The 21,776-nt window shown below is 35.9% G+C and overlaps 1 protein-coding gene across 7 annotated transcripts in view; it reads right to left on the reverse strand.

Moving 5' to 3' along the window:
• Nucleotides 1-21,776, reverse strand: part of INPP4B (inositol polyphosphate-4-phosphatase type II B) — a 606,964-nt gene that overhangs the window by 182,801 nt on the left and 402,387 nt on the right. For all 7 annotated transcript variants that reach the window (XM_068542548.1, XM_068542545.1, XM_068542547.1 and 4 more), the window contains 2 exons: nt 12,999-13,071; nt 978-1,125 (listed from right to left, as the gene is read on the reverse strand). In XM_068542548.1, coding sequence (XP_068398649.1) covers nt 978-1,125; nt 12,999-13,071 — 221 coding nt within the window. The remainder of the gene's footprint in view (nt 1-977; nt 1,126-12,998; nt 13,072-21,776) is intronic.

Raw genomic sequence — 21,776 nt, forward strand, 5'->3', positions numbered from 1 at the left:
TAAAAGGTGATGGTTCTCACCTTAGGGCTTTCTAATTCCTTTTCATAATAACCGTACCTTATATTCTACTGAGATCGCTAGTCAATTTCCTTACAATCTTTCCTATTTCCCTTTTGAGGCTTCAAGATGATTTTGTCTCTACTTTTCTTTAGAAAATTTTAAAGATTCATAATTGAATTTTTTTCAACACATTTTAATGGTGGGAGATTTACACAGAAAAGGTGTAATGTAAGCCACAAATGAGAGTCACATATGTGATTAAAATTGTCTAGCGGTCAGTAGTCATATGCAAAAAGTAAAAAGATACCATATTTTAGATTCCACATGATATCACTTATATGTGGAACCTAAAATATGACACAAATGAACCTATCTTTGAAACAGAGTCATGGACATAGAGAACAGTCTGGTGGCTGCCAAGGGGGAGGGGTTTGAGGAAGGGATGGAGTGGGAGTTTGGGGTTAGCAGATGTATGCTTTTATATATAGAATGGATAAACAACAAGGTCCTACTGTATAGCACAGAGAACTATATTCAATATCCTGTGATAAACTATAATAAAAAAGAATATAAAAAAATGCATATAATATCTATAACTGAATCACTTTGCTGTATAGCAGAAATTAACAAGACATTGTAAATCAACTATACTTCAATAAAAAATAAAATAAAATAAAAATTAAAAGTAAAAAGAGAGACACATAAAATTAATAACATATTGTATTCAACCCCAGTATAGCCAAAATGTTAACATTTCATTATGAAATCTGTCTTTTTTTGTTTGTGTGCTACGAATTCAAACTCTGGTGTTTATATTACACTTGCAGAACATCTCAAAGTGGACTAATTACAGGGCTAGGAGCCATGATACTAGACAATGCAGATCTAGATTTTTATGTTATCATCATACTTTAAGAAAAAATGTTTTATAAAAAAATAATTAATGTAAGAGACAATCATAAATCATTTTCTCTTACCTACACAAATCTTCTTTGATTTGAAGAGAGATCAATTCCTTAGGAATATGAAAAGAAAGTATGCTCTCTGACATCTGCTCCCGGATTCGCATCCACTTATTGTCAGATGTGGGAAATCTATATAATTTACACACTGGGTTCTTTAACACTGGAAAAGGAGAAAAAAATAAAGTTAATAGTTAAATTATAAAGATATGCACTTTAGATAAAGATCAATTAACAAAATCATTAATCAGGCTACCATTCTAATTATTTGATCAAAATTTTTTATCATAATCCGTAGTGTAATTGAGTTTCTAAGAATTTTCTCCTTATATCTTATTTTTTTCAGTAGCTTCTGGGATATAGTCTTTATTAAATTAAAAAGTGATACATCAAATTCCAATTCATAAATGTGGCTACTATGGTTCTCTGATATACCACCTATTAATTCTTTTTCCTTCTAAAGATTTTCTTAAAGTATATGTATTTATAAATATAGATGAAAATATATGGATTTATACACCATACATGCTTTGAAAAAATACATTTCTGGATTTCTTCCACTCACTCTTAGTCAACTTTACCCACTTAGATAGTAGGTGACAACTGATATGTTATATTAGAGGTTTTAAATGACCCTACTACCAAAAGTGACTTTTTTCTTAAATGTCAGAAAGGTTCATTCCTTGGCTTAAGATCTATTACAATTCAAATATTACTCATACTTTAGTGTCAATAAGTCAATAACACTCTCCTAAAACCATATATTATCAGAAGCAAGACATGGAGACTATGAACAAACTGAATATTTGGGATGGGTGACAGTGATTAGGGAAGAAATAACATGGTCATGTCATCAAGGATTTTAAAAGATTTAAAGAAAAAGTGTAGGGCTAGATATTAAGATAATACTTGATACATTTTTTGTGAGGCCAGCATTCCTACCACACTACCAAGCCCTATATTTCAGGGCAGGATTTTATTTCCATTGCTGTTGGATAATGAATATAAGAGAAATATATCAAAGCTTAATGGACAACAAAATATCAGGTCAATCACCAGTCAAGTATGTATGATTATTTGGCTCCAGTTTACCAATGAAGCTGATTAAAAAGAGAATTTGATATTGAAGTGGATGTAAGACTTTAAATAATGCCCAGCCTGGTATGTGGCCCAAGTCTCTCCAACATATGGAGTAAAATGCCTTTCTCATTTTAGGGTTCTATAAGGCTGTGTCTCATTCATTACTTGGAAATATAAATATAAATATAAATATATTTCTGAGCATTAAAATGAGGAACTATTCATCCATTCTGCAACTATCATTCTCAGAGGTCCAGTCTGACAATTTTCATTATCAGAATTGATACTAAATAGGAAACCTTTATTTCAAACATCTCATTCTTTAACGACCAGATTCAAAGCTCCCGGCACGCTTATCTACCCCCTACAAGAATTAGCTAGAATGTTCACTTTTTAAAAGCATCAATAGAAGCAAGAAGACGATAGAATATTTCCAGGGTGTTGAGAGACAATATTTTAAATCTAAAGTTGTATGTCTAAAGGATTATGTTTTTGCCATAAACATGACCTTTAAGTTTTATCAATTAGATTATATCACAGATCCATATATAAGGCTAATTATACTTATTTTCTTTCTCTTTTTAATGAGGTATAAAGGTATAATTGACATGTAACGTTATATTAGTTCCAGGTAAAGAATGTAATGATTCAATATTTGTATATATTGTGAAATGATTACCATAATAAGTCTTGTCAACATCTGTCATCATACATAGTCACAATTTTTTTCTTGTGATGAGAACTTTAAAAACCTCTCTTAGGAACTTTCAAATATGCAATACAATATTATTAACTATAGTCACCAAGCTGTACATTACATCCCCATTGCTTATTTATTTTAGAATTGAAAATTTATACCTTTTGACACCCTTCACCTGTTCCAGCCACCCCCATCCCCTGTCTCTGGCAACCACCAATTAGTTCTCTATATCTATGAGTTCTTTTTTTATTTGTTATGTTTTATTTTGTTTTTGCTTTTAGATTCTACATATCAGTGAGTTCATACAGTATCTGTCTTTCTCTGTCTGATATTTCACTTACCATAATGCCCTCAAGGTCTCTCCATGTTGTCACAAATGGCAAGATGCATTCTTTTTTAAGGCTGAATAATATTCCATTTGTGTGTGTGTGTGTGTGTGTATCACACTTTCTTTATCCATTCATCAGTGGAAACTTAGGGTGTTTCCACGTCTTGGCTATTGAAAATAATACTGCAGTGAACACTGGGATGCATATATCTTTTTGAATTAGTGTTTTCATTTTCTTTGGATAAATACTCAGAAGTGGAATTGCTGGATCATATGGTAGTTCTATTTTAAGTTTTTGGAGGAATCTCCATGTTGTTTTCCATAGTGGCTGCACCAATTTACATTCCCACCAACAGTGCATGAGGGTTCCCTTTTCTCCACTTCCTTGCCAATAACACTTGTTATTTCTTGTATTTTTGATATCCATTCTAACAGATGTGAGGTGATATCTCACTGTGGTTTTGATTTGCATTTCCCTCATGATTAGTGATTTTGAGTAACTTTTCATGTACCTGTTAGACATCTGTGTGTCTTCTTTGGAAAAATGTCTATTCAGATCCTCTGCCCATTTTTAAGCAGAATTTTTTTTTTGCTGTTACTGAGTTGTATGAGTTCTTTATATATTTTGGATATTAGCCCTTATCAGATATATTTTCTTTTATATGAAATACAGAAACTTACAGCCAATGAAAGAAACTATGATATTTCATTCATCTTTAAAGTGACAATGTTTTAAAGATGTAAGAATTTTACTATAACCTCTATTGCCCTATCTCTAGAGTTGGAGAAGAAAAACAATGTATGTACAGAATTCAATATATTGTAAGTCAGGTTAAACCACTTATGGGATCTCAGAAATTCTAATATAGCTAACATGATCAGGAATATAAATGCATCCTTTTATAGTAAGACAGAAACAGTCTCTGAAATGTCCACATTTTTCCTTAGTAACCTAAGTAAATATTCAATTACTTGGGTTACCTATACTTAGTATATGCACTGCTTTTTAACCTCTGCTTTTTTTTTTTTTTTTCAGGATTACACAGAATCTTTGTATCTCCCAAACCATGGTTAAAAACCCTTAGATTTTTCTTGCCTTTAATAAAACAATAATATTTTAGAAAATTTGTATTTTTAATTAAGTTGAAAAATATAATATTCTTTATTTTATCTGTTATCACAAAACTAGTCCTTCAACTTTTGATTTTACTGTTTTCATTTTACTGCTTTTCAGTGTATTCTAAATATAAATCTTTGTTGAAATAGAGTGGTAGAAATCAAGGACAGTGTGATTAATGAGCTCCAGAACTATCCTCTGACCACCCGAGACACAACATCCAGGACCCTGTGGGAATGCTGCTGTTTTTTTAAGGAAAGCACTTGGGGCAAATAATAAACAAAAAAATCAGGCCACATGATCTACCCCCCCCCCGAAAATTCCCAATAATGTCTCCTATCTAACTTTCATGCTATAGGTTCTAACCTTTTGAAACTCATAGATCTCCAAACATTAGTATTTAACTGTACATAGTTATTAGGATCTCAACGTAGACATAGCAGAATCTACTTTACAACCAAGTCTGATCCAGTAGCATTGCTTATTGAACACCTACTACATATAAAGCAAGAACACTTACTCTTTCTCAAAATGCCATATAATGGATTATGACTTAGAAAATAAAAAAAAAATACATGGCCTGACTTTTAATTACCATGAAATTTGTTCCAATGGCTACAAACAGACCAGATAAGATGTTCTCAACTCAAAATTTTGCTGGGTTCATAGTGAGGAGATTTTTGCCATCCTCATATAAAAGAAAGGCAAGGTATTCATGTATCAGATATTGAACAGATATTGAACATTTATTGAACATAAATGATGAATGTTTTTGTCGTTTTATAAATGCTTCTCCCCTATAGCAGAGATACAGTTTCAACAATTCTGCACACATACTCCAGCTGTGTAAATGAGCCCACCACTTTCAGCTCTGGCTTTCCACTGATGTCAAGTATTTCTTCATGTAGGAGATGCATTTCTGACCACACAATAGGCTCAACTCAGCAAAAACAACTATCTAACTTATCTATTATAAGTTCTTTTTGAAGAGAGCCCTGTGTGTATTATCTGCATTTTTTTTCACTGCTTTTGCCAAAACAATTGCTAAAAATATCATGTGACAGAGTCTACCAAGGGAAAAGTAGTGAAGAGATTTTGGACACCACCACAGTCTTAATAATGACTTAATAAGGATAAAGTTCTAAGATGGTCCAGATATGAATACATTTCCACCGAGATCCACCCTCTAACGTGAACACAGGGACAGAAAGTAAATGACGGATTTTTTTCTCCTAAAATTGCAACACAACTCAAATTTCCATATCATTTATTCCAGACACTGTAAAAGGCCTTTTTAATACGGTAGCACACCACCTGCTTTTCCAGCAATTGTGAAAGCCAAGTGCTCCAGTTCTGAATTATCAAAGTAAAGATGCCAAGGAAATGTTCAACAAAGCCAAAACGTAGACAACACATTAAAAAAGGATGGCTGTTCAAGCAACCTGGGGCAGAAAAGATAAACCAGAGTGATATCATAGGGATGATCTTCTCTTTTCTGTGTCTGTGTTGGGGACATCAGTGGATTAGACGAGGAATTTTGGAAATTTGGATTCAGGGTTGAGGGGATCATCAAAATGCCAAACACTTAAGATTGTCTTTAATACAGTTCTCCAGAATAAGCTCATCTGTGATTATCTTCATGCAATTTCCTGCTTTCAGGTGGTGGTAGATGTCACATATTTAAATGGAATCTGACTTTCTTGGCTTCAAGCTTTACAAAATCATTATTTTAATGTACTGTAGATTCTTGTAGAGAATCTATTCATTCTATAGCTTTTAATTATGCAGTTGTTTAATAGTTTCATCATTCAGCTGAATGTACATGCATTGCCTATTCTCCAAATGCTACATTACACTTAGTAAAGATAAGTCTGTGTAAGCCAATTAGATAATGACATTCTCTCATCTGTAGTTGAAAATATCTTAGATTTAGATACATACATCTTAAATGTAGATTGGCTCTTTTTAAGATTAGATGAGAACTAAAAATCCTAAATAGAAATCACTAAAAGACTATCCTAAGCAAGGCTTAGAAAAGAGAAAGTAAGAAAGCATGACAGGAGCTCAGAAAACACAGCAAAGAAAGATCTCTTTTAAAATAATAAAGAGGAAACAAACTATTAAAAAATAAATTCCCCCAGAATTTTAAATTACTTTTCTTTATGTGTGTTATAAAATCTAAATTATGTTATTGTTTGTGCTGTTTTTAAAGGAACAAAAAATAAGAATAGAAATAGGATGTAAGCTGAGTCAAAGTGCTGCTTCCCTAGTCTAGCCAAACCCACAAGCTCTTGGCCTTCCATCTTCAATTCAAGGCCAAGAACAACAAAAACTATTACAGATGCAGAATAAAACATAAAGATAATATTTGTGGGCATTTAGTCTCCAACTGGTGAAAACTGGCGAGTTCCACGTGTAGAATTTGGAGTTTTGGTTTTGGATGGTCAGAAAAGAGGTTTGCTTCATTCACTCTAGTTTGGATGATTTTCCCTGTTCATTCTAATTCAGTCATTAAAGTAAAGGACAGATCTACAAAAGTGTCCTTTTCTGGTTCATATTTTATGCTGAGCAACCTGGTACGACCTGCGGTTCATGGAACTCAAGTTGTTTCTTGCCAATTTGCCTCTGTTCAAGGTATTCCCTGCACCTCAAAGGAACGCTCCTTTTATCCTGGCTACATGTAATCATCCTATAAACTCAGCTCAGCAAACACCTCTTCCAGGAAGCCCTTCTTGACTTCCCTCTGCTCCCTGCCTACAGCTGTCTCTCTTTTGTACTCCCCATCCCCATCTCTATCATGGTTCTCACCAGTTGTGCTATAATTGTCTGTTTACTGCTCTGTGTCCCCCATTAGAAGGTAAACTTTGTGAAGGCCATGACTGTACTGTTTTCTTTGTCCTCATTTTATCTCTTGCACCTAGCATAGTGCCCAGTATATGCAAACATTCCACAGAAATGAGCTTAAACCTTACACCTCAGATGTTTCTCATCATTACTTTCCCTAATAGACGAACAGTTAGGGCCCTGACAACTGTGTAAATTGAGAGGGGAAAATGCAAGGGGGAAGGACATAACTAAAAACCTCACTTCAAGAGAGAACACAGGCATCAGAATGAAAGAAGGAAAACCACAGCTGAGAGAAAGCCCTCCTCACATTTGTCCACAAAATGTTAACCTTTTGACTATATCCTCTTCTTGCCTTTATTTTTCTTCTAGTTTACCCAAGGTGGGCAGTGGAGGGGGTAATAAACTTACAACAGGAAGACAGCTGAAGTATTTAAAGGTATCTAAGAGATGATTTCATTGATTACTAGACAGTGAGATTCACTCTTCCATTGAAGCTACTTAACACCATAAATATGTTAATACACAGTAATGAAAACATATGAAAATTCCAAAAGAGCAAGGTTAATGGTGTGAACTAAGAATGACACCTGACATACTAGTAAACAAAAGATGTTGCAGCCATCAAGTCATCACATTACAGCCTCCCAGAGGGAGATCCCTGAGGGAACTTGGGATGGAAACAAAGAATGCCTGCCATCTAGCTGTCAACTGCTATAGCCACCCCGATGGCACACCCTGAGGAGACTCAGGATAAGAAAATGCAGGTTTCTGGCCCCAGATAGCTGAGGTGCACATCAAAGGAATGATTTCAACGAGCCCAGACTTCGCATCTTCCCATACATAGAAAAGCGCTAATTTCATTAACTTGAGATGTCTGGTTTTCTTTAATTACCAATAATCTGTTGATGTTCCGACTACCTGCCCTTTGTTGCAAAAACTCCTATATATCTTGGCTCCCCACCTCGCCTCTTCGGAGCAGTTCCTCAGAGTGACCTGAGAGTCCTATCTCTGGGGGCTTGAAGTCCTAAGAATATCCGCCAAATAAAACATAACTCTCAACTTTTAGGTTGTGTGTGTGTGTTTGGGTTTTTTTTCAGTAGACAATGGACTCCATTGGATTTGTTAAAACAGCAAAAGGCAAAGAAATCTGGTGAGTAAGTAAGTATAAAGGATAAAGGGCCAATGTTATAAGCCAAGATGGTCCCATATTTTACACATCATAGAGTTATAAATACAAGGGCAAAATCTATTTAAACTAGTCTGGAGAAAATACAACAGAGATACCTTTGTTAGCATAAATTGATATGATCTAAAATTTGACAAGGTAGTTGATTTAGTACCTCATGAATGAAGAGAAAAAACAGGGAAAATGGGATTTGCTTTTTGGCTGGAATTCCTCAGGACTCAAAATGAATATAGAGGGAAATATTTTTCAATGTCTCTCAGAATATCTCCTAAACTATTCTGTCCTGCCTTGCTTTACATGAGGCGGTAGCGAGGAGAAGGTCACCCAATACCCAGTTCAGCTGTGTGGTATTGTGAAAGGCAGTTAAAATCAATGGTGCCATATGAGGCAGGAAAAAACTCAAAATAAGAATTTCACAGTAATTTTTAGGGAGAGTAATAAATTCTTTTACTTCAAACCTAAATAATTCAATTTGAACATCTTTCTCATGGAGAGAAGAATAACAGTGCAGTTTTCTGTTACCTGAAGCGTTAATTCAAACGATAAGATATACCCATTATTAGTCATTTGACAAATATTTACTGAGTGCCTATTGTATTCTGGCCCTGGAGACACAGAACTAAATAAGCAACGTTTCTTCTTAAGTAGCACATAATCAGGCATCTTCCGTAAAGCAATAGTAGTAGATGGCTTAATCCTATTGGGGGAAAAAGAATCAAGGATATCGTGGACTAATTCGAGAAAAATTGCGACTTATCTGTGAGGCAAGAAGACAAACACCAATAAATTCTCCAAACAGGAGGGAAATTGCCTGTGTTTAGGACTGAAAGAGTGGTCCCCGCATTGTGGCTTAGACTCTAACTTACACAGTCATGGAAATCATCGTTGTCAGATACACCCTCCGTGAGGGCAATGGACAGCACACACTTTAATGTACAGCATGAAAGTGGTCTTTAAAAAATATCAAGGATAATTTCATGACTCAAGCAGTATGGAATTCAACCAAGAAAGATGCTGTATCAGATCGAACGCTTGCTGACAGGGGGAAACTCACTTGAAATGTGAAGATAATAGGAAACTTGGTGACAGGGCCCATTAGCTCCTCAGATTGGGCATAATAATAGCAAAGTCCATGGACTTAAGTATTCTGTAGCACTATACTTTTACAAGGAAAACTGGTAGATTTAGGAAATCTAGAGAGAATTGTCTCCTTGACAAAAATTTTTAAAAAGCTTATCTGTGGTCAGGCTTATGAAATATAAATAACTCCTGAGAAAGACAACTGTAAGTGACAAAGAATAGATATGTGACTCCATGTGAGACTGATGAAAAGGAATACTTCCATGAAGTATTTCTAAAACGAAGGAAAACATAGCAAAAGCTAAACTATGCTCTACAGACTTCAGACATTGAGAGCCAAAAAGGAAATCAAAGACTGTCCAGGTCAATTTGGTCATTGCGAAAGAATTGATGTCCAAAGAGGCTGACTTGTCTGGCAGGGTCACACTGCTGGTTAGCAAATTTAGGCTGTGACACCAGTTCTTCAGAAGAGTCTGTCCAGTGCTCTGATATTAACACCACCAGAGCACATCTGTTCTTGTTCTGCTGTAGACAAGGCACCTCAGTTGATGAGACTTAGTAGGACACCCAACTCCGTGACCAGATAAGAGACTCTGCTGTCTACACTTCCCTCTGTTCAAAAATAACTTCCGCTACCCCCATCGCCCAAACAATACCTCAACAACAAATAGTGTGAAGTGTTTTCACTACCATTTGCTTAAATGAATAAACCAGTAATTAAACGGGTAAATCTATTATTTTAACAACTTTATTTGATGAACTACAGAATTATAAAATCAAGCAAAATGAGAACCTCACAATTCTAATACTGTACCTTCTAGTGTGTTTCCTGTTTCAGAGACTATAAAAGCCAACAGCTGAAAGGAATTTGTTTTCTCCTATAACTAAGGTACTTATATATCTTTTTTTAATGGAATTGTAAATTCTGCCCCCTCTCCTCCTCCTCATCTCTTTTCTCCTCCTGCCCTCAACTCCCCAAGCTCCCAACATATACATTCAACTTGAGAGGCAAACAGGGCGTGAAAAAGGTGAGGCCCAAGGGGGAAGAGCTTTTTCTTTGGAGTCTCACAATAGATAAGTGAATTTCCCAAGTTATGCATTAAACCTCTAGAGATATAAATAGAATAGTGAGGAGCAGCTATGAGCTATGACTTCCTCTTGCACTCGTTCAGTAAGAACTTCGTCACTCACTTGAGACTGGCAAGTTCCATATAATACATGAATACAGAGACTTGAGAAGAATGTCAATAACTCCCTTCACCTAAAGATTTTGAAAAAATACCACATGGGAATATAGTGGATTAATTCCAAGGTGGCTGAGTTTAGACAGATAGATAAATAGAACAGAAGACCAAGGTACACACAGACCAGTCATAGGTGCATAGTCTAGCTACATATGCTATATGTGCACAACACACTTAGATTTGGAACAGAAACATTTCATATATAGCACTTAGTTGTACTTTAAAATAACTTTTAAAAAAAAATCTAGCTTTTATAACACCTGACTGTCATTTAGCCTTATCTTTCCCTGATATAAGAAGGCTCATAGAAAATATTTGTGGCAAATATATTCTAGGCACTTCCGGATTGCCTGGACTAAGGACATTGAGAAATATCATCGGACCTAAGTGGAGAATCACCACCAAAACTGTCACCTCCAGGAAAAGGGAAAAGCAGTAATCGATCATCTTTCACTCCACTAAGTGAGTATATTTAAATTGCAGAATGCAGCTGCTTCCATCACTTCCGTGTCACTTGTCTTTGTCATATTACAGTTCATATGTTAGGAATTGTACCCTAGTAATTTGGAAGAGTTATTAGTACGCTTCCAAGACTCATGCCTTGCAGATTTTATGGCACAAGAATTAGGAGGTGCAGATTTACTTTTCACTATGTTCCCTTTGTCTCTTCTTCCTTAGGTGATATATTTTCTTACTCTGGGAGCCATTTTTCTCTTTCTCTTTAAATTTATATTAAACCAATCAGTTTTTTAAAATGGCATTTCTCTTTGTGGGTATAAAAAATTACAAGGTTCACATGAGTGAATCACTTAAAAAGTGTCTTATAATTACAGTGTAGATGATTCTGATGATAATTTGATTCATTCAAACTGCATTTAACATGAATGTAAAATCTCCCACATTCGATTTTATTTCTCAAAATTGACATCTGGTAAACTAAATAGATTATCTGGATATATTGAAATAAAGGACTAAAGGTTTGGTCAACTTTCAGGTGAAAAAAATATATGTGAGGAAGACCCTTTGAGGATACATTAGTTATTTTATCCACATGGATAACTTATCAAGTACTTTATGGTACATGGCTGGTCTAGCTGACCGGGTAGCCCCTTCACTGTTTAATGCATGTCCCTCCTGGTATTACATCCTTAATAAAAAATTTTTAAAAACATGTCACTTGGTCATAGGTTGAGAAGCAGCTGCTCTTCTTTGGTTTAATCCTTAATTCTAATAAGTACATTTAATGGGTTTTTTGTTGCTATATTTTATTTTGAGTCAAAAGGTTGCCTGTCTTTCTCCATCCCTTATTATTAGTGGCTTCCTGCAGGGGAAAATTGCTAATAGTTCAGGGGTTATGTATTAGTAAGCCTTTGAAGTTTGTATCACTCATTATCATGCTATCCATGTCACTGTTGAAATGTACAACATAGAAGGCTAGAAAAATATTAAGGTTTATTCTATTGTTACACCAACTTTTTAATTAATGGCTTTTTAGTAATAGCATGACCTGGTAATTAAGAGCAAAGGCCTTGGGATTAAAACTGGATTTAAATTCTGGACCTGCTATTCACTAGGTAGTGACCTTGAGCAATTTCCTCATCTGTAAAATGGAGATAATAATACTGCCTTCTTCATAGCACACATCAGAAAGCAAGGTAAGGCAAGGCATATGAGTGGCATCTCTCCTGCCACTTATTTGCCATTATTATCACTACTGGTAACATAATTTATAACATAAATTATAACATAATTTATGTTATCATTCAAAAATCAGTTAAATAATTATAAATTATAAATAATTATAAATTTATAATTTATAAATTTATAATTATAATTTATAATTATAAATAATTATTAATTATAAATTATAAATAATTTATAGATACATATTATCACATATTTTGTAATTTTACCAGATGTCTCAAAGTCATCATTTATCAAATTGTTTAGTTCCTTGTTGAAATTCAAATATATTACTATAAGTAACACTATACACACACACACACACACACACACACACACACATATATGTGTACACACACACTCGGGAACGTACAAATGTGTATATGAATTTTTCCTACTGAATCCATATACATACTGTTTTAACAACTTCATTAAAAGTAATAAACTAAAACTCAAACTAATTAAGAGCTTGACATTCCTAATACTCCCTCTTCTAATATCTCATTTCAGATGATACAAAATCCAACAGCTAAAAGGAATTTGTTTTGCCATATAGCCAAGATATATACATGTATTTATATATATTATATATCTTTCTTACAGAATTGTCAAGTCTAACACCACTCTGCTGACTCCCATGATTACCAATATTTAATAAGTGTCTACAATGGCTCTGTAAGAAAGCTGCTCAGATTCAGTATTGAGTTCATAGTAAATTAAAATGTATGTTCATATGAAATGAATGTAAGTTTCCAAAACTGAGGTACATACCTGCATTCAAAAAAGGTAGGTTATCTTTTCCACTCACACTTTCTGGGGCTGTACATTCACATACCAGTGCACACTAAGACGGAATAAAAGAAAAAAGAAAAGAAAACATATTTGAAAATGATCAAATAAGAAACGAGATTCTTTTTTTATTTGCAAAACATGAGGTCATGCACACGGTTTCAAAAAGTTCTGAACAAACATTTTTGTAAAACTATTTTCAGCTTTATCTTTACAATGAACCTTGTTTAACTTGTGATTATTTACTTACATTTATATATAATATGATTATATTATACAATTATAGACTACATTTCAGTTCCAGTTAAAAGACTACTTAGGAAAGAAAGTTTGTACTTTCTTTGTGGAAAAGGATTAACCGCATGCTAGAGATAGGTTCCTCCTATAGCAAATCATCTATGACAGGCTGAATGGCTTTGTATTTCTGTTGCCTGGGTTGATTTTCGATCAGTAAAAAGCAAATTATCTTCTGGCTTTTAAGTAAAGGCAACTTTAAATAAAAAATAAAATATGTTACAGCATCTAATTTCATAAGGCAAAAAGAGATGTTTGTTTCTGGCAAAACGATGCAAACACTTGCTCATAAAGTATGAGGATACTTTATAAATAAGCTGACGTCTGATTTATGAATAAGCAATTTATAAATAAGTGGATCCAGAGATTATAGATCTATTAATCCATGATAAATACATTCAGCTCACGATCCTTTACAGAACCAACACTTCTCTGGACAGAAGGAGAGAAGAGAGACACAGAGCGCATTGCCATGTTCCTAACGAGTGAACCATGGGTGGGAGATACTATCTCAGATAAGCCATCCCTAAGCATGGGACTCGGCTTCAACCTCCTATGAAACTGTAACTAACAGAGGAAGCAAAACTTTTCTGGCTCCAGAGAGGCTGACAAGAAACCTATATTCACATAGACAGAGACCAGTAATTATTTCTTCAGATGACTTTCCTTTTATCTCTAGCAACCGCCCCCCGCCCGGCCCCAGAGAAGAAAAAGGAGGGCTGGGAGAAGGAGGAAAGTAAATTTTTAGAACAAATACATCAGACATAAACAAATAAATGCAAACAAAAACAAAACAAACAGACAAAACCCCAGAAAGTTCTCTGCGTGAAGAGTTCTAAGGGAAACAGCCATCCTTCTGTAGCAAGCATGGTGTTGTCAAGAGACTCCAAGGGCTCAGACTGCCCTCCCTAGTAGGATGTATCAGAATTGCCTGGGCTATTTCCCAACTGTTCTAACTATCTGTGACCCACCTCTGTTCCTCCTCCGGGGAGTGCCCCCCCGCCTTGAGATTCACCACCACCGAGGTCACTGTTCATGATAGAATGTATTATGTCCCTGAAGCATTTTGAGAAGGAAGACAAATGACTTAAAACATTGATTTAAGTGTTACTTTCTGTATTCTTAAAGCCCACTACTCATTCCTCTATCATAACATTCGTCACATTACTCAGGAAATTTCTTGATGGAGAAAAATGTGCTTTCATACTTTCTTTAGTGCTTATATTGAGATCCTAGTTTACTGAAAAAATGAATAACTGCAAACAGCTCTTAAAATTTTATGTTCTCTAAATCATTTTCCTGACCAACCAAAAGTCAGAGGTGATCCCTTCTTTTAATCCACAGCTATTTTGGAGATGTACTTCCCAAATCACTACAGCAATGTACAAGGATGCTTGGACATACTTAAAATTCTTTATTTCTCTTATTTGCAAAGTTTTCTCGACTTCTTTCAGCCTACATAGGGCTGTTAAAGTAATCTTTTGTAAACATTATGTTCGTCATATCAATGTTCTGCTCTAGAATGTATATAATGGTTATTTATTGTCCAATCAAATCCAGTATTCTCAGACTGGTCCTCAAATCCTTTCATGTTTTGTCCCTGACATCCTTCCACATAATAACTTGGTATACAGCTCTAAGTCATCTTCCTTTCCAAAAGAAGATCATCATCTACAATATAACTTATAGGAATGGTTTAGACTAAACCTTTTTAGTGAAGAAGTCCATAATTCACAGAGATAAGGCTATTACCCTGAGAAACTGCTTCCCTTTACGGAGGCAACCCTGTGTCTTTGAAATCAAAGATAACTTTCTGTTTCCTAACAAAAGGCCCATTTTATTCCACCAAATGAATACAGACATACGACTTTTATATATTCATACCTTCCATCCACACTGGAAGGCTGATATTTAGGACAATTTTAAACTAATGTTCTTACTTTGTATTTTACAACTCTACTATTCAGAATGCTCTCAAGATTTAAATCCATGGAACATAAACAGAAAATATCCAATAAATATTTACTAAATTAATTAATATTTTCATATTTGGACTCAGCAATTATTTTCTTCAATTGTTTCCTGAGTGTACCTTTTCTGTCTCTATTTATTTAGATTGAAAGTTTTCAAAGCCAAGAACCTTATTTCTTATTTCCTTAGGCCGTTTTTTTTTTTTTTTTTTTTTTTACTTTTTTTTACATTGACCTCAGAATCTTTTTGCACTGTGCTGGTTGCTACAGAGAGTGCAAAGATGGAAATGATGTGGAATCTGTGCTTAAGAAGGTTCAGCTATTTCTACTGTTCATTGCTATTATTATGATGGATATTTGCAGCATTACACACTTACGTGGGGTGCGCTCTCAATGTAATAACTTTACATTTGTGATTCTGAGCAGGAATAACAAACATCACATGCTTTTTGTACCAGATGTAGCGCCATAAGCCTATTGATTTTGATTAATAGTTTAAAAAGTGTCATTTGATGGTAAGTGTGGCCAAGCAGACGAACCATATGATATGTAAGATTCTTGGAGCTAAATGATTTTGACTCTCAGCTAACATATCAATTTACCATGCACTGAGCTAGAAAATTAGCAATATTGTATGAACAATAATCATAAAGCTCTGTATGAATCCATCAAGACCAACACTTCATGGCCAAGTACTTTCACATCTGTTGATTTATTCCATCAATCATGCTTTTCAAAGTTTGGTCTGGAGTCTCCTGGAAGTCCCTGATAACTTTTGCCTTTGCACCCTTTGTAGCATCTAGCACAGGGAAAAGACAACTTTATTTTCATATTAATACTAAAATATTATTTGTCTGTTTCCTTCTCTTTTTCTTTGGGGGGGGGGGACGCGTGGCTTGGGGGATCTTAGGTCCCCGACCAGGGATTGAACCCAGGCCCTTGGAAGCGAAAGCGTAGAGTCCTAACCACTGGACCGCCAGGGAATTCCTGTCTGTTTCCCTCTCTCTTACAAGCATACGGTAGAATTTTCTAGAAGCTATATGACACAATCATTTGACAGTTAATGGTATGTGTGCTTATGTACTCTTCTGTTTTAAACATTTCTTGTTTGAGTTTCTAATATGATAAATGTCTACGGATATAATCCAAATAAGCAAAATCTCTAATATAGTAAATATCAATAGATAAAATCCATATAAATATAAATTTGAAGAGTGTAAAATATGAGAATTGCTATGCTTTTGTGATCTCATTCAGTCTCATGGTGTAAATACCATCCAAATATCATTTGATGACTCACAAATATATAATTCTAGCTTGGACATCTCACCTGAATTCTGACTTGAACCTCCAACTGCTTAGATATATCCATACTTGGATGTCTAAGAGGAATGTCAAACGTAACATCTCAAAATCTCCTGTCTTCCTCCAACTGCTACTCTCAGTGTTGTGTTTTATATATATATATATATATATATATATATACACACATATATATCTTGCTTGGAGTGTAACTGCTTTACAATGTTGTGTTAGTTTCTGCTGCACAACAAAGTGAATCAGCTATATGTATACATATATCCTCATATCCCCTCCCTCTTGAGCCTCCCTCCCACCCTCCCTATCCCACCCCTCCAGGTGGTCTAAAAGCACCGAGCTGATCTCCCTGTGTTATGCTGCTGCTTCCCACTAGCTATCTATTCTACATTTGGTAGTGTATATACGTCAATGCCACACTCTCACTTCATCCCAGCTTCCCCTTCCCCTTCCGTGTCCTCAAGTCCATTCTCTACGTCTGCATCTTTATTCCTGCCCTGCCACTAGGTTCATCAGTATCGTTTTTTTAGATTCCATATGTGTCTGTTAGCATATGGTATTTGTTTTTCTCTGACTTACTTCACTCTGTATGACAGACTCTAGGTCCATCCAGCTCATTACGAATAACTCAATTTTGTTTCTTTTTATGGCTGAATAATATTCCACTGTATATATGTGCCACATCTTCTTTATCCATTCATCTGTCAAAAGACACTTAGGTTGCGTCCACGTTCTGGCTATTTTAAATAGAGCTGCAATGAACATTGTGGTACATGACTCTTTTTGAATTATGGTTTTCTCAGGGTATATGCCCAGTAATGGGATTGCTGGGTCATATGGTAGTTCTATTTTTAGGTTTTTAAGGGACCTCCATACTGTTCTGCATAGTGGCTGTATCAATTTACATTCCCACCAACAGTGCAAGAGGGTTCCCTTTTCTCCACACCTTCTCCAGCATTTATTGTTTGTAGATTTTTTGATGATGGCCATTCTGACAGGTGTGAGGTGATACTTCATTGTGGTTTTGATTTGCATTTCTCTAATGGTTAGTGATTGAGTATCTTTTCATGTGTGTGTTGGCCATCTGTATGTCTACTTTGGAGAAATGTCCATTTGTTTCTGAGAAAATGGTAATTATATTTTTTGCTAGCCTTTCCCCCTGGAGTCTGGCCACGTCTCACTTTCTCCATCAGTCACACCCTGATCCAGCTCATCTGCACTTCTCCCCTGAATCTTCACAATAATCAGATTCCATTCTTCTGTCCTGGCCTCCTTTCAGGCCCTAGTCAACACAGCAGCCGGAGCAGTCCTCTTAAACATGAATCAGATTTCATACCTATACTCACAGCTCCTCAACTGTCTTTACACATAGCCCAGAGTCTAACACCTTCATGGGAGTCGGTCTTCCCTGCCCCATGAATCTCTGTCCTCAACTCCTACCACTCTGCTCCTTGACCCCTCAGTTCCAACCACACTGGCTTCCTTGCTGTTCCTTCAACACCACCAGCATCTTGTCTCCTCAAGACCTTTGCTCTTGCTATTCACTCTGTCTACAATTCCTACTCCTTTCAGATATCTATGTCTTGTTCCCTTCTTTCTTGCACGTTTCAGCTCAAATATCACATTACCAGTGAATCTATCCTTGACCATCCAGTTTAAAAAGGCCACAGCCCAGCACTCCCTAGTCCTTGCACTCTGTCTGATTTTTCCTATAGAACACAGCACCATCTGATCACAGTATATTACTTTCTTTTTTACTGTTACTTCCCCAGAAGGTGGCATCCGTGTCTATTTGTTCCATTGCTGAATACCCAGAAACTAGTCCAATGCCTAGAACATAGAAGGTAGTATTGTTTGATGAACGAATGATGAATATTATATGCCTTTTAATATTCTATAAAGATAAGTAGGGCCTGTTATATAATTTTCAACTTTTATATTTAGGGTAGATAAAGGGAGGAAACCTTTTGAGACTGGTCCTTAGCTACACAAGGACTCTAGTTTTCCCCTGATTAAGTCTGATGAAAGTCCACTTAAAACACCTCTTCAAAGTATGGGGTCAAAATAACCTAAGGGCAGCAGGTCGTCAAAAGACTAGCTGGGTTAGGTTCATAGTCAAAGGGAGACATATTATTATTCCACTTATACCATTTTTGCCATGGTCATAAATAAGTAAGGCATTTTCCTTCTTTTTGAATAAATCACTACCACTTTGATCATTAGTCCTCTGCAACGTTCAAATATAATATAGACATTAAACAAAAGGGGAAGACAAGGCAGGAGCTGGGTTTAACCAGCCTCACCAGAGGATTGTTAACCCTCCTGCCCTAACAAGAAGCCCAGGCATCTCTGGGGCAGGCAAAGTGGTGAACTGAGCTCTCTCAGTTGATCCTGTTGGCTTTTACTTACATGAGTTTTCTCATCTGTCACCTGACTTGATGATTTTGTTTCCTGGTTCTCCTTTCCTCAGTAGCATTTTTTCTTGACTACTTATTTCAAAGGTTTTTTTAAATTTAATTTCTTCCTCTTTCCTTCATAATCCTACACTCTTCACTACATCCTTATTACACGCTTTATTTATCACTCTTCACTACATCCTTATTACACGCTTTATTTATTGACTGGTCAGTTTGTACAGCGCCATACGTAGCCAAATATTTTCCCTTCTAGGAGACAATTTTGGATTTAATTTCTTCAAAGTAAAATTGACTTCATTTATTCACTCATTCATTTTTCTCGTGTCAGGCTCTGTTCTGGGAGCTGAGGGTAAAAGAGAGGACAAAATAGACAAATATCTGGCCCTCAGGAAGTTTAATTCTAATGAGGGAAATAAACAATATATGAGATAAACTAAAATGATATAGAATGTTGGACAATGGTAAGTACTAAGGACAAAAAAATAATGCAGAGAAGAGAGACAGAGTTTTGTGTAGGCATCGCAGTTTTAGATATGGTGGCAGAGAAGCCTTCGGTGAGAAAGTGATTTTGTATAAAGATCAGAGGAAGTAAAGGAGTGAAGCACAGTTACTGGGGAAAATGCTTCACGGGTAGATTGAATAACAAAGTTTAAGGACCCAATTTGGAAATATACCTGGACTGTTCAGGGAGCAGCAAAGAAGATAATGTGACTGGACTGAAATGAACAAAAATGAGGAGTAGAGGAGGAGGTGAAGGACATGAAGGGGGCCAACACTTAGAGGACTTTAAGTGAGAATTTGGGTTTATACTTTCAGGAAGGTGAGAGGCCGTTGGAGGAATGACAAGTTCCGCATTACATTTTACTAAGCGCTGTGCTGATAACAGACTATGATGGTGGCGGGGGCGGTCAGGGAAGGAGGATGGAGGGAGTCAGGGAGACGTTTAAGAGACTACTGCAAAAATCTAGGTGATAGACAATGTTGGTTATAGTGAAGGGCTCATGAGTTGCCGGGTTCTAGATTTATTCAGAAGTCAAAATCAACAGGATTTGCTGACATACTGACTGTAGGTATGAGAGGAAGAAAGGAGTCAAAGATGACCCCAAAATTAAAAAAAAAAAAAGTTTGGTATACCTAATGTGATATTTCACCTAATATGTTAGCTTTGTAAAAGGACGATGTTCGTAGGCCTTTTGTGAATTTTTCTTTCTACTGCTACGTGATTTTAACACGCTGTGTTCTATTTCTATGTATGTATATATGAAATAGAAGTTTGAACCAGTATAATATGGTGAATGACCCTCTGTACAATCTTCCCTTGATAAAAAATACATAATAATATGGTCTTAGGAAACAAGTAAGTAAATGTATGTGAGAGGAAAGAGTTTGGATTTTCTTTTATATTTTATTCCATGCTCTGGAGGTAATGTAAGAGTCAAGATTAAAATGTAATATTTTACATCGGGGTATTGTTATGAACTGAACTGTGTTCCTCAGAATCATATGTTGAAGTCCCAATGTCCCATGTAACTGTATTTGGAGATAAGACGTTTATGGAGGTAATTAATGTTAAATGAGGTCATAAGAGTAGGACCCCAATGCTAGGGCTTGTGTCCTTTACAAGAAGAGGAGAAGACACCAGAGTTCACTCTCTCTCTCCCTCTCTCTCTCTGTGCATCTGTGCCAAGGAAAAGCCTTGTGAGGACACAGCAAGAAATCTGGAAGCCAGGAAGAGAGCATTCTCCAGGAACTGAATCATCTGACACCATCATCTGGGACTTCGTAGCCTTTCAGAACTGTGAGGAAATAAATTTCCATTGTTTAAGTCTATGGTATTTTATTATGACAGCCCAAGCTGATAAACATAGGTATGAATCTTTTAGCTGCTCCTTATAAATGAGAGATAGCATGTGTCACTCAATACATGACTATGGTTTTAAGAGTAGTTCCATTTCTTTCTCCCCCATTCACACAAACCAGTGAGAGGGATGTTGTTTTAGGGATAACCTCCATTTCAGTTACTTTGTCTTTTCATATATTTCAGCCACTGACTAACTTCAGGACTTAAATCACTATTAGTAACAGATTGTGTTAATACACTTCATAGAGATTCTGATTTAGCAGATCTGCAAAAGGGTCCCCACATTTGAATTTCTAACAAACACCTCTGATGATTCTGACCGCACTTTGAAAAACACCGAGATAAAGTTATTTCCACATAACTCTTCTAAATATCATGCATAGTGAACCTTATTACATGTTCTTCATGACTATTCCTAGGGATTGCCAGTAGGGTTTACAGTAACTCTATAAAAAACTTCACAAGAGGTCAAGGTTTACTAAGAATCCAGATAGGACAGAGCTAAGACCAACACTGCTTGATGGGTTTACCATTTTAGTACACTTATGACTCCTACAAGGTACTTGCTGACACTACCACTTCCTATTTCTAGAATGGCTCAGTTAAGTCAGTTTATTTTTAAGTTCACATTACTAAGTCAGAAACATTATGTACGACTTTGGTGGGGCATATTCCTGGGTGTCAAGTTCTCCATTTATGAAAAGAATATGATTCAATTTGTGCTACCCCATAATAGCAACGTTATAAAGGAGTCAAGGGGTGAGCCAGCTTTGAGAAAAGTAGACAGGTGGCTGGTAATAGATTGGGAACAGGGAAAGCAGGCCTGCTTTGAGATGGGAAGTGTTTTAGCTCCTGGTCTCCTGGCACATGCCCTTAGTTCATTCTGTCCCCGTCTCCCACA

This window comes from Eschrichtius robustus, chromosome 4 (genome assembly GCF_028021215.1).
Source record: "Eschrichtius robustus isolate mEscRob2 chromosome 4, mEscRob2.pri, whole genome shotgun sequence".
Classification (NCBI taxonomy): domain Eukaryota; kingdom Metazoa; phylum Chordata; class Mammalia; order Artiodactyla; family Eschrichtiidae; genus Eschrichtius; species Eschrichtius robustus.